This window comes from Gavialis gangeticus, unplaced genomic scaffold (assembly GCF_001723915.1).
Source record: "Gavialis gangeticus isolate Ggan-Ray unplaced genomic scaffold, GavGan_comp1, whole genome shotgun sequence".
NCBI lineage: Eukaryota > Metazoa > Chordata > Crocodylia > Gavialidae > Gavialis > Gavialis gangeticus.
In genome coordinates this window covers 85,425,626-85,440,535 of record NW_017729024.1, presented here as the reverse complement: position 1 = coordinate 85,440,535, position 14,910 = coordinate 85,425,626, and the positions used below count along the sequence as shown (strand labels likewise).

Below are 14,910 nucleotides of genomic sequence, written 5' to 3'. Positions count from 1 at the left end.
TCTTTAAGAAGAGGCTGGATGCCTACCTGGCTGGACTCATTTGAGTCCCGTTTCTTGTTTCGGGGTTTTGTTGTTCTCCCGCCCTGGCGGGGGGTCGGGCTAGAAGATCTACTAGGTCCCTTCCGACCCTAAATCTATGAAACTATGAAACTATGCCCTGTATGTGTGTGTGCACGTGTGTGTGTGCATTGTTGCTCTTTTTACATTCTTATTTAACTCTTTTCATTCAATACAGAAGCAAAAGGCCTGTCCTCTCACCCAACTTACAATGACCCCCTAATATTACGCAGTATGTTGACTATTCTAGTTGCTCTTTGACTCCTTGAGCATTCTCTTCTTTAAGGCTAATATAACTGTTTCTGGTACTACACTAGCTTGGGCATCTACATCCATTTTAGTTGAGGTTCATAGTCCATTAATCTGCTATTATCTATTTTTCCATCAGGAACTCCTCTGTGCTAATGGTACCATTGTCATCTGCCGGCATATCAACATGATATGCTATGGTACACTAGCAGTGAGCTACTCCACCATAGCTCATTGCTCCTGTGCAGTAGAGTTGCTGGGCACTAACCATGATGCAACATTACTGTGTAATAGTAATGAGCTACTGACAGTAGTATCAGGGAAAAAATGTGTGGTGACTGTACTGTGCAGTAACACCAGTTACTTTGCAGGCATTTAGTACTTGCTTATACAAATACTAAATGACTGCATAGTAACAATTGCACAGTCTGCCGCACATGTAGTTGCTGCCTGCTTTATGCATTTTAGACATACTCTGCTGCTGATCACAAACCCATGGAAAGCAATACCTTCCATTGTAGCTTTTGCATTTTTTTCAATATTGTGTTATCTTGTGTGTGTTACAGTATGTACTGTGTCACAAGCTATTTTGTGAACTCCAATTTTGAGCTTGGCATGTCTTTCAGCCTTGGGTCCATTTTCTCATTGTATTTCTTGTCCCTTTCTTGTCAAATATTCTATCATATCCAGTTTCAGAGCACTTATCTCTATAAGCTGCACTCTGAAATATATGAATTACTTTGCCTGGCATATTCCGATGGCAAGGGTAAATTGGGTCTTTCAGAAGTTTCTTTCTGGATGTGTCTACACAAGATTTTTAATTAGAGCCCCATCCTACTCCCATAGCATGAGTATAATTGCCTTTGATGGATCTACACTGAAATTCAGACAAACAACTGGTTTCTGTCTTCCAACTGTAAAGTTAGATGATAATAGTCAGGTTCTACATTTATGGAATGCATGAAACTATTTACATTCCATACACAGATTTGGGGCCCAAACTCCTGCTCAAACTCATGTGAAAAATTCTTACTCAAACAAGTAGCCTACATCTACCAACAGTTGGAAGTGTATACATACACACACAGCAGAAAAAGAAAAAAAGATCTGCTTTTGAAATTATCAACAGCAAAATTCAGAAGAGTAAAGATTACATACATAAATAAGCATTGCAAAGCCAGATCATAAGAACAGATCACTGATACAGGATAAATAAGATCTTTTATACAACTCATCATTTTTAAATAGAAATTTTAATGATTCTGATACCTGCACTGATGTCACTTTGTGGTTTTCCTCGTTTATAAAGGCTCATTTTAACTTTTCCATCACTCAGATACAGAAGGAGACCACCTGAAGCCTGATATAGTTTACTGGATAACAAAAGTCCCTCTTTGTTCCAGGTACGAAACTGAAAACCGATGGATACTTCATCTTGTCCAGACATATCAGGCAGAGCTAGATAGCTACTGGAACTCAGAAAAGTGACAGGAACCATCTGTGGCTCTGAACAAGAAAAGGATATATTGCCCTGTAAATAAATGAAATAAATACAGTGTAATGAATGTTCTGAGTACAACAATTCACTCCAAATATAGCTGTATCAGACCGTTTATGGAAACCACATAGTTTAGCAGTATTATGAAAAGATACTAACATCATAGCAGCATGATTTCCACCTTCTGTCTCTGTCAAGCTCCAAAACACCAGGATAACCACAAAGCCTCTCTCATGTTGTCCCCATTAGTCAAACATGCCAGCGACAAAGGTCTCAGTATAAGTTAGATAGGGACCCCCCTTAGTGTCTTCCTCAGTGTACTTCCATGTTTGGCATGTTTCAGCAGGAGGTTCTTAAGATGTATTTGGAGACATTCAGGATACAGCATACTGCCACCAGTTTAGACATGCCCATGAGAAGTATCTGAGAAGTCTCAGAATAGCGAACAACTCCCAGCTAGGTGATCTACAGAGTAGATGGGAGATCTTGATTGAATAAGTTAAAATTCCAGATGACAAGATTGATAGAAAGGTGTCACAGAGAATGCACTGAACTATTCTTTTTTTACTGTGGACTCTCTCTAGCACTTTCATGAGCTAGGCTGGACCTTCAAATGTCAGATAAGTTACCAATGAAGATCTGGTATTTAACAACAATTTAAAGAAGATTAAATGTTCACATGGAAGAAGCAGTGCTGGACCTGGGGCAACGAATATTATAAAACATGGAATTTCTGGTCCTTGGGAAACTCAGTTTATTCACCTGAAATACACACTCTATCATTCAATTTGATTTAGAACAGAATATAATCTTCATTTCCATAAATAATCAAGGAAAAAAATGCAGTTACTTACATCCAAATAGGATGTGTAGAGTTTGTCAAGTAAAAGGTAAGGCTCAGATCCTCAAATGTATTTAGGCATCTAACTCCAAACGCTTTCAGTGGGAGTTAGGTGCATAAATTTGAGTTAGATACCTAAATATGAGTTAGATAGATAAATGTGCTTAAGGACTAGGGGCCATCTGGCAAACATGCTCTAAGAAATGAGCATCAGAATGTCAACAGTAGATTTGCACAAATTGATTTCAGAGTTAGTGGGCACTTTATGCATGTCTGTACAGATTCTTGGTTCAGATACATGATGGACAATATGATCTAAACACTTATTAGCACCATTCTAAATGTAATTACAATCACACAGTATTGTGAATGGCTAAAAGTAATTTTTCCCAGGCTGTTAACACACATTTTTTACTGGTCACAACAAACTGCCTTTACACATCTAAGGTTATATAGAACTTTACACAGTAAGTGCATGGGTGTAATATCACTAAGAAAATACATACTTGCCCCTGGCTTTGTCATGACAATAGATTAAGCTAATCTATTCTCTTTTACTCTGTGGGGGAAAAAATGAAAAACTCTCTCTTATGAATGCAACCATAGAAAGATGGATAGTAAACTGAACTGACCCACAGTGAAAAGGCAATCAACAGACTAATAAACCTTGTTAAAAGCTAAAAGCTTTACCATCTGTAGATTCCCCCTTCACATCATTTGGACAGCTGCCTGATACCATAGCAAACCAGCAGACTGCCTGCTTAACACGGAATCAGAAAGAGCATGGGTGCTTTCTGGCACCTTTACAATTCCAAGATATTTCCTAAATTTTCCAACCAAATAATACAGCAGTTTATATTAGTTGAGATCAAGATGATTCTATTTTTAATCTATTTTTCAATTATTCTGCAGTTACATTTTATTTATTAAATTCTCAAGAAAAGGCTACTGAGGGAGTGATATTCTAGGTATATTTATTTTCTATTATTTTTAAGGAACTTCCAGTATGTTTTCTGACAAAAGGCTCACATGTCAAATAAATTAAAACAGAGGAAGTTTTCTAATATTTCTGCTTATAGGAAAGATAGAGCAACTGAGACGATTGCTCATATTTTGAACTGAGCTCAAACAAAAAAGATTTTCAGAATAAAAAATAGTGTTACAACTAAATTTTTTTTTTCTATTTAGCATGTCTCGTGATTGATGGTAGAAATTTCAAAATATCACTGCCACAATTTGTTGTTTTTTATGTTAATGGACTGAAAAGAAGGAGTAAGTATAGGAAACGTTGCAAGAAAGTGTGTCCTAGTAAGTTTTGTGGCCCAGTTCTCCAAATATCAAATATCTGGATAATTCAGATAAGCTATGGAAACCAACCCAATAACTGGATGGGGTCTGTCCATTACAACCACATACTAGGTCATGCCAATAAAAATAGAAGAGGCTAAATATAGTTCTGCAGACACCACTATAAGTTGCAAAGAATATACTAAATGCCTAAGCACTCTGAAAATAGCCAATTATAACTCAGTACTCCTGAGTGCATCCTGAGTGAGATGGGGATTAGTGTCAACAGCAGCAGTACTTGCTACTTGCTTTATTACTCATGTTTGCCAGAGAGGTGATGAGACAATGGTTATAGCACTGATGCAACTAGACACACAATAGTATGTAATAGAAGCTGCATTGTCTGACATTTGCTTTATGCTAAAAAAGCTCAAGTACCCAAATTATGACTCTTTTGTGTATGCTCTGTACGTGTTACCTGGTGAAATCTACACAGAAGCAGTCATACTATAAAATCATGTCTATAGACTCTGCCTTATTGTCTCTATTAAAAGAATAACAGGTTCCTAGGACCCTTTATTAATATATGACAAACATGAAAACAACTTTGTTTTTTAGTTTGATTATCTTACCACAATGTATATCTGAGGTTTATGTCTTTTGGCCAAATCAATAATGCTCACTCCATTGTAATAAATGTTTTCAAAACACCCCTGAAAGTTCTTGCGTGACAACGTCCCTGATTTGCCAGATATTGGGATCCCTCCAAAGCTGAGCTTAGAAAGAAAAGAGAAATCAATAATACTATTAAATAATTTTCTAACAATCTGCTTGCAAAGTCGATGATAACATTTTAACAACAATATAGCAGCAGGAGACAGAGATTGGCCAATTCTGAATCAATCAATTTTTTTAGCTCCTCACCATTATTGTATCTAAAACTTAAAATACAGGTTAACAAAATGTAGATCATGCCCCCCCCCCATATCTATGCATCAAAACATCTTTTAACCTTGAAACCTTAATTCTCTGAGGATACTATTTAGAATACCTATTCTAGGGGGAAAATAATGAATGAAGAAAATAAACCTTACTGTCACAACTCAGAAAATCAGATCTGATGAAGAATGCACTACATTCAAAAGTTTGTCTAAGTCTATACCAGCCATACAGTTAGTTTAATAAAATATATCACCTACAACAATCATTGCCTCTTGCATGATTCCTGCACTATCACAGCTACATCATCATTCCAACACTACCAAAACTAGATATTATAACCTTCTGGAAATAAGTGACATGTGGTATATCTCAAATAGCAGTTCTTAAACATTTTCATAGTGTGAGTTAAGCTTAATATAGAGGTGGTTTTAAGGGGTAACTATTCTGTCAATTTATGATCTTAGAACTAGAGCTGGTTGAGATTTTTTTTCATCTAACCATTTTTTTTAATGTTAAATCAACAGCTGGAAGCTGAAACAGCTCACTAGCACAGAGTTTCAAGCACTCTCTCAATGCAAAATCCTTTTTTTTTAAAGTATTGAAAATGTCAATAGATCTGTTGTTGACATTTGGTAATTGATGTTTTCCATTTGTTCAAAAGAACTTTTCATTTAGAAACTTCAGGTAATTTATAGTTTAAAAAAAGAGTAAAACAAATTTAGAAGCTTAAATCAAAATGAATCATTTTGTAATTATCACAATGAAATGTTTTGACTGTCCAGACATGAAGCAGGTTTCAGGTTCATCAAAATTTTTGCAGTTTTGAGTTTTTGTACTGAGTTCAGGTGAAAAAATGTTTTGAAATCTCGAATACTTTCATGAGACATGGAAACCATTTCTAACCCAACTCTAGTCACAACAGCCTTAATCATAGTGACAGTAATTGTTACAAGAACTGTGAAATTAGGAAAATAATTATGTATTATTACTTACATGGTGAAACATGGACATTGTCTTTTCAAAAAAGTTTTAAAAATACATTTTACTTGGGGCTTTATTCCCTAGGGTACTGAGGATCCTGGCTTTGATCCAGCAAAATACTTAAGCAAACACTTAACTTTAATCATCTGAAGAGTGAGTTGAAGTAGGATACTTATGCTTACATTTAACCGTGTGCTTAAGTGACTTGCTGGAAAGCTGCCAGAATGCTCAGCACTTTGCAGGATGAAATCCATTAATCCTCCTCACTCAGATGTTTCATTAGACTCAACAATAACCCAAGTGGAATCAGAATACTGTGACCAGCCAGATCTCAATGGACCACCAGCAAGTGGTTCGTGGACCATAGTTTATATGTCTCTGTAGTACATTATACATACTCCTTTACAAATGCAATACACATTCATTTGTGGGCTTTCATAAAATGTGTTTCTTGTACAACTGCTGGATTTAAGGTAAGTGAAATGTTAAAACCAAAGGGTGTGCCTGCACATGCGTTTTAACACACATTAGCCTATTTTAATGCACATTAAAGGGTTACCAAAAAAGTGCGCTTTTGCTAATGCACACTAAAGTAGGCTAATGTGCCATCGTCTAGTACCTCACAATGGAGGCACTACATTGAATGTGCAATAGCAAAAGCACATTAATGAACGTGTAGATGTGCCCAAACATTTCAGAAATGGTCTCTTTTAGTTGGTCTCTTAGTTGGTCTCTTTTCGCTTCGAACAAAAAATAAAGTAAGATTTCTTGAATGGGGAATCAGCCCTACATCTGTACAGCACTTAGTACATTGCCAACACTACTGGAAACAACAACTAAGGCTGGGTTATGATGTATGAGGCAAAAGTAATCTCGTCAGAGAGTCCTGTTGTCAGTCAAGGGTAATAGATTCAGAAAACATTTTTTTTTTGATCCATTCTTTAAGAATATGAACTTTGCTAAAAGTTTGAATTACCACAAAGTTCCTTATACAGTTTTGTCCCCTTCAGTTGTTTTACTGCACTTACATAGCAAAGGTAATAAACATAATAAATGAAAGGTAATTTTCACACCTCATAATCAAGGTACAAATAATTGAATTCCCCCTTTGCATGAAAATGATGAGTATGTTTATCCACTGTAAAGTTTACTTGATTGTTAAAGTGTTCAATGAGGACTGAATGCCAATGCTGATCATCCAAAAGGCTGCCCAGGGTGATATTAATTTGGGCATTAGCAGAACGAATTTTAGCATCACCTTGAGAGAAAAAAAATAACAAACTATTAGTTCCACTTTAAAAACAATATGGGTATTCAACCACAGAAAACTAGCTTATGATGTACTATAGTTTAAGCTTGGCAAATGAAAGGATTTTTAAGTAAATAATATCCAATAGATGCAATACAAGTGTGTGCCCCATAGCTGTTACCTAAATTAATGAGCAATGAAAGTTTTCCTTTCATTAATTCCAGTGTGATGTGATCTCCATTCTGTCCTTCTCTGTGGAGTAGAGTCCCATCACTCTGCATTGTTTTAAACTTCAGAGAAATTACATCTTTCAATGCACTTGTGGGCTTTTGATTAAATCTGTATAGCAGGCAACTCTTCCCATCAAAATCAGCCACCTCAGACCCTAGAAGTAAAGAAATTAAAAAGAATTTGTTAAGGATGTTTAGAAGATAAGTTTTGAGTTTCTTTTATGCTGCATGCAAGTGCAGTAAAGAGGATCCCTCTCTTCCTCAGCTGCATACCACTCAGGAACATCTTTCAAAATAGTAATCCTTGTACTCTTCTGAATGGCAGAATGCTCCAGTTTTTCATTATTGCTGAAACTAGAGTTTCTAGAAAGAGTCCTCTTGAGGAGGCAGGGCCTCCATACATCTTTGTTAATGGAAGTGCATGCTGAAGCCTGAGAAAAGATGGCAGAGCAATCTTTTTATCCTACAGTTATAGACGCATTGATCTGATTCTGATCTCAAAGTATTCTTGCATCAAATGATTCTATTAAGACCGTGTGATTTCTCCTGATTTATTACAGTATAAATGAGGGAAGGACCAAACAAATTACATGTTACAAATGCATTAAATAGCCATGCTACCCCATTGCAGGCTGTAGCTTTAAACCACTAAGCCAATCTGTGTGGTTTTACAGTCAGTTAAAACATTATTAGGCTACACTATTTTAGACAATGTCATTTTTGGTATGGCTACTTGAGTCTTTGCCTCTTCTCACAAAATAAAACACCACTGATATAACAAGAGTTAATTTTGTTCTACAAGACCCTTGGTATGGGAATGAGGCCATCAGGCTTTAGAACTGGTTGAAGGAGTTTAGCCATCTCCTGTTGGTCAGTTGAAAACTATTTTGCTAGACTTGTCATCCTGGGCACATTAGACAATGACACGGACAAGAAAGCAAACCCTTTCTAAGCTTTAAAAGATAATGTGATGTGAAGAAGGTTCATAGTATCTCTTAGTTTCTTTGTTTTACATTTTACTTTAGTAACTAGGGAGATAGGTGCATTGTTACACCTATGTGACAGCTGCCCCAGTGAAGTCTACTTTTTGTCTTATGACAATATTTTATCTATTTTCTTTCAAGGTCATATACATTCATTCCACCTGGAAAAAATGTGATTTTAGACCAACAACGTAAAAAAAATCTGTCAAATCAGATGCAGATTGAACAAGACATACACAAAGGAACTGATAACACTAAGAAAACCTCACAGAGTATTATTCAGACTTCATAAGTAAAGAAGAAAAAGGTAATTGCCCTTGAAAGATACATTTGTGAAATAAATGAAGATGTAAAGGACACCCGATAAAATATGAAGTTATTTTGCAAATGACTGGCTGACTTCTTCCAAGTCAATGCAAATCCATTATCTATTTACTAACTTTATTTAATTTGACAAAAAATATTGCTCCATATTGTTGGCATGGAAATGAACTCAATTCAAATCATCCATACTATTTAAAGTCAGCCATTTATATTCAACACTCAAAACCTCTTGTCAATTTAATGCAGCTATGTTTCGAAAATGTAGTTGCTTGATTTTCCCACATCTTGTTACTATATTTTGTACTGTGTAGTTACAAAGAATTCATTTACCGAGTGCACAATGAATAAACATTACTTTCTGCCTAAAAAAGATTTTTAAGTTGATTATATTCTTTTGTTTTGCCCCTGAATAAATGTGGAGACTAAATGCATATAACCATGTCACATACAAATTATGTATTTTATGTTTCTTAGATTTCAACAAGTCAAAGCATCTAAAACAGATTTTTGATGCTATATATGTAACCATGCAGTTAGATCTATTCTTACACACTGATGATAGCATACTTTCATTATTGGTAATGCATATTTTTTGCTATTAGTCATTCAGCCAGATGAGTACCAGAGGCTGAGTGATGCATATCCCTGGTCTCCAGAATCTTTTGCACAATGTTATCATATTAATTCATAATGGATTAATCCCTGTAACCATTATTGTAGTCCTTACTCATAAAAACAATGACTGAAGACTAAGTGATAACCATGAAGAAGGGAAATATTGACTAGATTATCAGATCTCTTGTACATCTACTGTTTTTACCTTCAGTGCATTCACACTAGGAAGACTAAAGAAAGCACTTGAATACATACTGGGTTATCAAGAAAGAACACTATGTTACTACTTCCCCTTCTTTCCCCACCCTACTTCCCCATAGCCTTTCATTCTTAGTTCCATTCAGTTTGTTATCTGAACATGTCTCAGCAAGTTTGCTCTTTTCTACATTTCAGATTTTGAAGTGTTACACACAAGGAAAATGAAAAGGTGGAGTAACTTTGTGACTATAAACATCATCTTTTTCATGCAAATTTATACAAAACAAATTCTGATTTGTTTTGTATAAATCCTACCTATAGTTCAGCAGAGATGGAAACACTCAGGTCCAACAGAGCTGTCAGGAATTTAAATGATACAGCTCCTATGCATATCACAAGATTAAACTTTGCAATAGTTTTCACAACAGGAAAGAAGAGGTGTGGCTAGAACTGGTCACAGCTTTGACTGCAAACTCACACATTTGATTTTTTTTTTTGCAAAGGTGTTTATTACTTGAACAGTTTACAGAACTTTGAACTGTTTTGAACTGTACATACTTGATTCTCATTGGGCACTTCTACACATATGCATTTACTGTGCACTAATCAAAATTACTGCGCGGTACGGCCACATGTCTACACATGCACGCCCTTACTGCACAGTAAATATGGTGACCTATGCTGACTGGAGCGTAAATTTGATACCTGCTTGATATATCATGTAGGTAAATTTGATACATCATGCAGGTATCAAATCCACTCTCGATGAGTTACTGCATAGTAACACACATGTAGATGCCTGTATGTAGCAACACTGTATGCGTGAACAGACTTGTGACTAACTATAGTTGCAAGTCAGTCCACACACAGTGTTAATGTGCTTTAATGCCTGCCCATGTAAATGCATGTGTAGACATGCCCTTAATTATCATGTTGTGTGTCATTCTTAACTGGATGAATTTAACTGTATTAAAGATAAAAAGAGGAAGGTCCACTCTGGGAAAGTGGAGGCAGAGGTACTAGATCCAGAGGGTGCCATCACGATCAATTCTGTCTCCAGCTGACATAGGGACAGGGGGCAGCCACAGAGCTGCTCTTTCCTTGCTCCAACCTCAAGTTGCACCAGCATGGGATGCCAGGCTTGGCAAGGAACAGCAGCATCAGCAGGTGAGTTTCCTCTGCCTACACCAGCTCTCTGTCACTCCCTTACTACTATATCCCTGCTGCCAGAAGCCACTGGAAGGAGGAGCACACTTTCTCACTGATGCCACTGTCATGGTCTTTGGCTGACCAGACTGAAGAGAATGGCTATGCAGGGAGCCCAGTTTGGCCAGGGATAGTGGCAGTGGCATTCAGGTTCCTTCTTCTGTCCTAGCCATCCAGGGACTCCTAGCCTTGGAGGGAAATCTTTACGTGGGCAGGGAACAGGTGCTGAAAGAAGAAACCTGTAAACCATTGCTGCTGTCTCCTGAAGAGCCTAGAATCCTGTGAAGGTGCTTCCCACAGCCCCCAGCTGGAGAGGACAGGAGCAGCTCTAGGGCTTCACCTGCTCCCCAGGTCAGCTGTGGGTAGCAAGTAAGTGTCCGTTCCCTTCCCACCTCCGTCATGTGCCAGCTCTCTGCCTGGTTCCCCTGGTGTCCCTGGCCAGCCTCCAGCCTCCAGCCTGCTTCACCACATCCCCCATGGTCCAAAAGTCAGTGTGTTGTACCCTATTTAGTAAATCCTAGATCCTCCAATGACTGGAGGGAACCAGGTTCCTGGTGCTAGGAAAAGCTAGGTAAGCCACATGAGTTAGATCTTGCCTGAAACAATGCTACTGAAAATGCAAGCTATTGTAAACTTATAGGTAATAACATACATTTAAAATTAATTTTCTGCCATTGTATTCCTATTGAATACGTATAGGTCCATACAACATCCTTTCCTATAGAAAGATTTTTCTTTGGCTTATTTAGTTTTGTCATAGTCTGTAGTCTTCTTGTGAAAGGAATGTTCATAAACTTTTATTCATATAATTTAACAACTTTAATTGCCAAGGTTCTGATAGGGGTTCAAGATCACAGTCTCTGTTTTGTGATGCTGTACAACAGTGTGTTCCATCCTATTTATAGCAGCATTGATTGTAGTCACCAGGTGCATTTACTGAATTTACTGTGTCCATTTTGTTTTCTTTTTTAATTATAGACCACAATGATTGTCATACACAAATAAGAAGTTGGGAGCAAGATTTATGTGCTGGGTCCCAGTTAGGAAAGGCAGTATTAGATCCCTATAATGGCCTGGAAGTCAGGAAAATATTTCAGTCCATTTGTCCCTGTTATGTCAATTATCCATTGTCTCTTGCAGGTCTTCAGCAGATGGAATGAGCAACAGAAGGAGTAATAGAAGGAGAAAATAATCTACCCAATTAACATTTAGGTTCATGAACAAGCTGTGGCACAATTTTAACATGGCCAGTGTCAGCATAGGTTCATCATCATAATCTAAAATTTCAACTAATGATAAACTACATAAACCTGCTGCAGCAGTGTGCATTTTGCCCACTTGGAACAGGAGGAACAAGCAGACAGGGGATGACAGTGATTTTTTTAATACAGTAAAGGTATTGCTCAGTCACAGGATGATGCAAATGAGGTTGATATATCCAATATATTTAGAGAAGGGCATTCATCGGGAGACAGCAAAGATTTTTATTTAAATGTATTTCTCAAAAAAAAGACAAAAATTCTAACACAAACTCAGGAAATAATGGAACATGACATAGGAAGCAGGAGAGAAAAATGGGATGTGGAGAGGAACAGTACTATGTGAAGAATCTTTTAGCACAAGTGTAGATTCCAAAATGTATTACTTGTATTTAACTTCTGTATTGTTGCAGTGCTTAGAGGCCAGCCTGACTGTCTGCTCTGTAGACATATAGAAAACAAACACTCCCTGTACCAAATAGCTTACAGTCCAGAATATGGCTTACCTACAAAATATTTGACAAATGTCTTATGGATAAGACTTCTGAACTTCAATCTCTCCCTCTCCCCTGCTCCTTCTGTCTTCCAGAGACCAGGTTGATTCTGGTCTGGGAAAGTATGGGATGCATTCCCAGGGAGACTGCAGCAGTGGGACACAACTCCTACCCACTTCTTACACAGGGGTCTCTGGTGTGAAAAGCGGGAAGAGGGCTCTGAGAAAAGGCAGCTGAGAAAAGGGACCAGTACAGCAAAACCCTTGCTTGCTTCTCACACTAGGAACTCTAGAGTGAGAAGCAGCCAGAGAACAGCTCGTGCTTCTTTTCTCCCTTCCTAGTCTACAGGCAGGGCTAGAGCAGCTCCAGAATGGGGGACCCCAGTCTCTGGAGGGTATAGAAACCTCTCCCCTAGGTTCATTCCTTATGGTCTCCCAGAAGCAATTTCTACGTTGTCTTTCTCCCAGAGGGACCATTTTTGCTTCAGGAGAAAAAGCTTTAACATACTCACACTTCTGGTTTCTACCAGGAGAATAGCAACTCTCCCAGAAGAAACTAAATGTCTATACATGTCCACTGTGTAACCTGCAAATGTTGGTGTAGGAATGACCTCATACTTGTAACATTTATCATGTTCAATTTACTTTTATGTGGTTTGCAGCATATGCAATCTGAAAAATTGCTTACTTTTCCTGTGAACATCAGCACTTCATGGCAAAGGAAAAGGTACTTGCCAAAATTAGCAAGCTAGGATCCATTAGCACAGGTGCTGATTTGAGGGGAAAGGTGGTCTGTGAATACTTGTAAATGTGATTAAAAGGAATGTGTTTCTTCCTCTTGTTCTTCAGCTCCTGATCCTGGCTGGAAATATATAATCCCTAAGGGTAACCATAATTACATTTTGCAGCACTCATTTGTGTCTGTTGTCAGAAGCAAAGAGAATAAGAATTTGTTTTGGAAATAATTTTAAAGGTCTAAAGGCTAGAAGGAATCACTGAGATCATCTGCACAGACTCTCTGCATAACAAATCATCAGATTTTACCCAGTAATTATAACTTATATGAGACTATTATGGAAGCTCTAGACACATAAGGAATAACTTTCTAACAAAAGTTTAGGCATTTTTTTTTTTGTATTTGCAGCTAATGCATATAAATAAATTAAATTCCAGGATATCCAGAATCTGCAATGCCATTTGGTAGTGTCACAAAACATTAGTACAGAGACAATAATTAATAAGCTTAAATCAAAATAAATAACTATTTCCTTGGTATCTGTCTGAGTCAACAGACAAAGAGCATCAGTGAGATACCAGTTTTTGAGTTTCTTTAACTCAGCCTACTTTTGGAAGGACGTTAGGACAAACTTCTCAAAAGATAAAACATAATGCTCTCATTTACTTGTTTCCAGTAGGTCTCACTGTGTGCTTGGTGCTGCACAACACAACTGAAAGCATAGTCTGTGCCTCAAAAGAACTAATATTTTAAAATGGCAAAACAAGCAAATAGATGGGGAGAGTGCAGAAAAGATGTGCATAATGCATTAACATAGGCAGCAATTTGCCACTTTGTAATAATAATAATATTTCAATGACATAATTGCTTTATCAATTACACATAAGCTATCTCATATTTCTCCTAATTGGCTGGTTAGTTTCTTATAGACAACATGACCAAAATGTTTCATGTAAGAGGGTAGTTACCTGAATATGTGATTGGAAAGACTATTCATACAGAGGGAACCCTCAGTGTTTATAAAAGGAGACTTTACTTGGCTTGAGAAGAGACAGAAGCAGGTAAGTAAGGAAGAGTTGAAGGAAGGCTTTGAAGGCAAAGACAATGAGCATAAAATGTAAGGGAATGGAGGAGGTGGAGATAATAAAAGTAGAAAGAAGGAATTACATATATAAATCAACAGGCCAGGAGATGATGGGAGTGTTATACCACAAACACTAGAAGAGAAGAGTTTAAAAAAGATAAAAAGGTTCTGGACACAAACTTCAGTAGTCAGACACAAAAACTAATTTATTTTGGAACTTCTGGGAACTTAATTTTGACCAAAACCAGGATTTGGATAAAATCTAAATGTGTATGGCAACAAACAGGGAGAAGACAAAGGGTAGGTGCAGATGTTACATTTAGATTGATCTAAGTAGGGTTAGGTCCATCTAAATGATGATATGTATAGATGTTTGGGGAATTTAGATAGAGCAAAAACTGGCCAGCCCAATCTAACTTAGTTCACCTAAGGAAGTGAATCAAGTTAAATAAGGTATAGGTTAGCACAATCTAATAAATGTTTGTACCATTTTCAGAGCCAATCCCAAGGCTGGGAAAGCCCAGCCACTTGCCCCAGCCCTGAAGCTATGCTTTTCCTATCCCCTCCACCCTGATCAAGGTAATTTTAATCCGTTGACTCCTTGCACCCTTAGACAGACAACCCCCTTCCATGTGGACCTATTAACCCCCCATGCACCAACCAGCACCCCCACACCTT

General features: G+C 37.4%; 1 protein-coding gene across 1 annotated transcript in view; it reads right to left on the bottom strand.

Annotated features, from left to right (window-relative positions):
• LOC109297528 (contactin-associated protein-like 4) overlaps window positions 1-14,910 on the bottom strand; it is a 582,246-nt gene that overhangs the window by 183,125 nt on the left and 384,211 nt on the right. The window contains exons 5-8 of the mRNA XM_019517318.1: window positions 7,286-7,489; window positions 6,929-7,113; window positions 4,565-4,708; window positions 1,576-1,837 (exon numbers count right to left, since the gene is read on the bottom strand). Coding sequence (XP_019372863.1) covers window positions 1,576-1,837; window positions 4,565-4,708; window positions 6,929-7,113; window positions 7,286-7,489 — 795 coding nt within the window. The remainder of the gene's footprint in view (window positions 1-1,575; window positions 1,838-4,564; window positions 4,709-6,928; window positions 7,114-7,285; window positions 7,490-14,910) is intronic.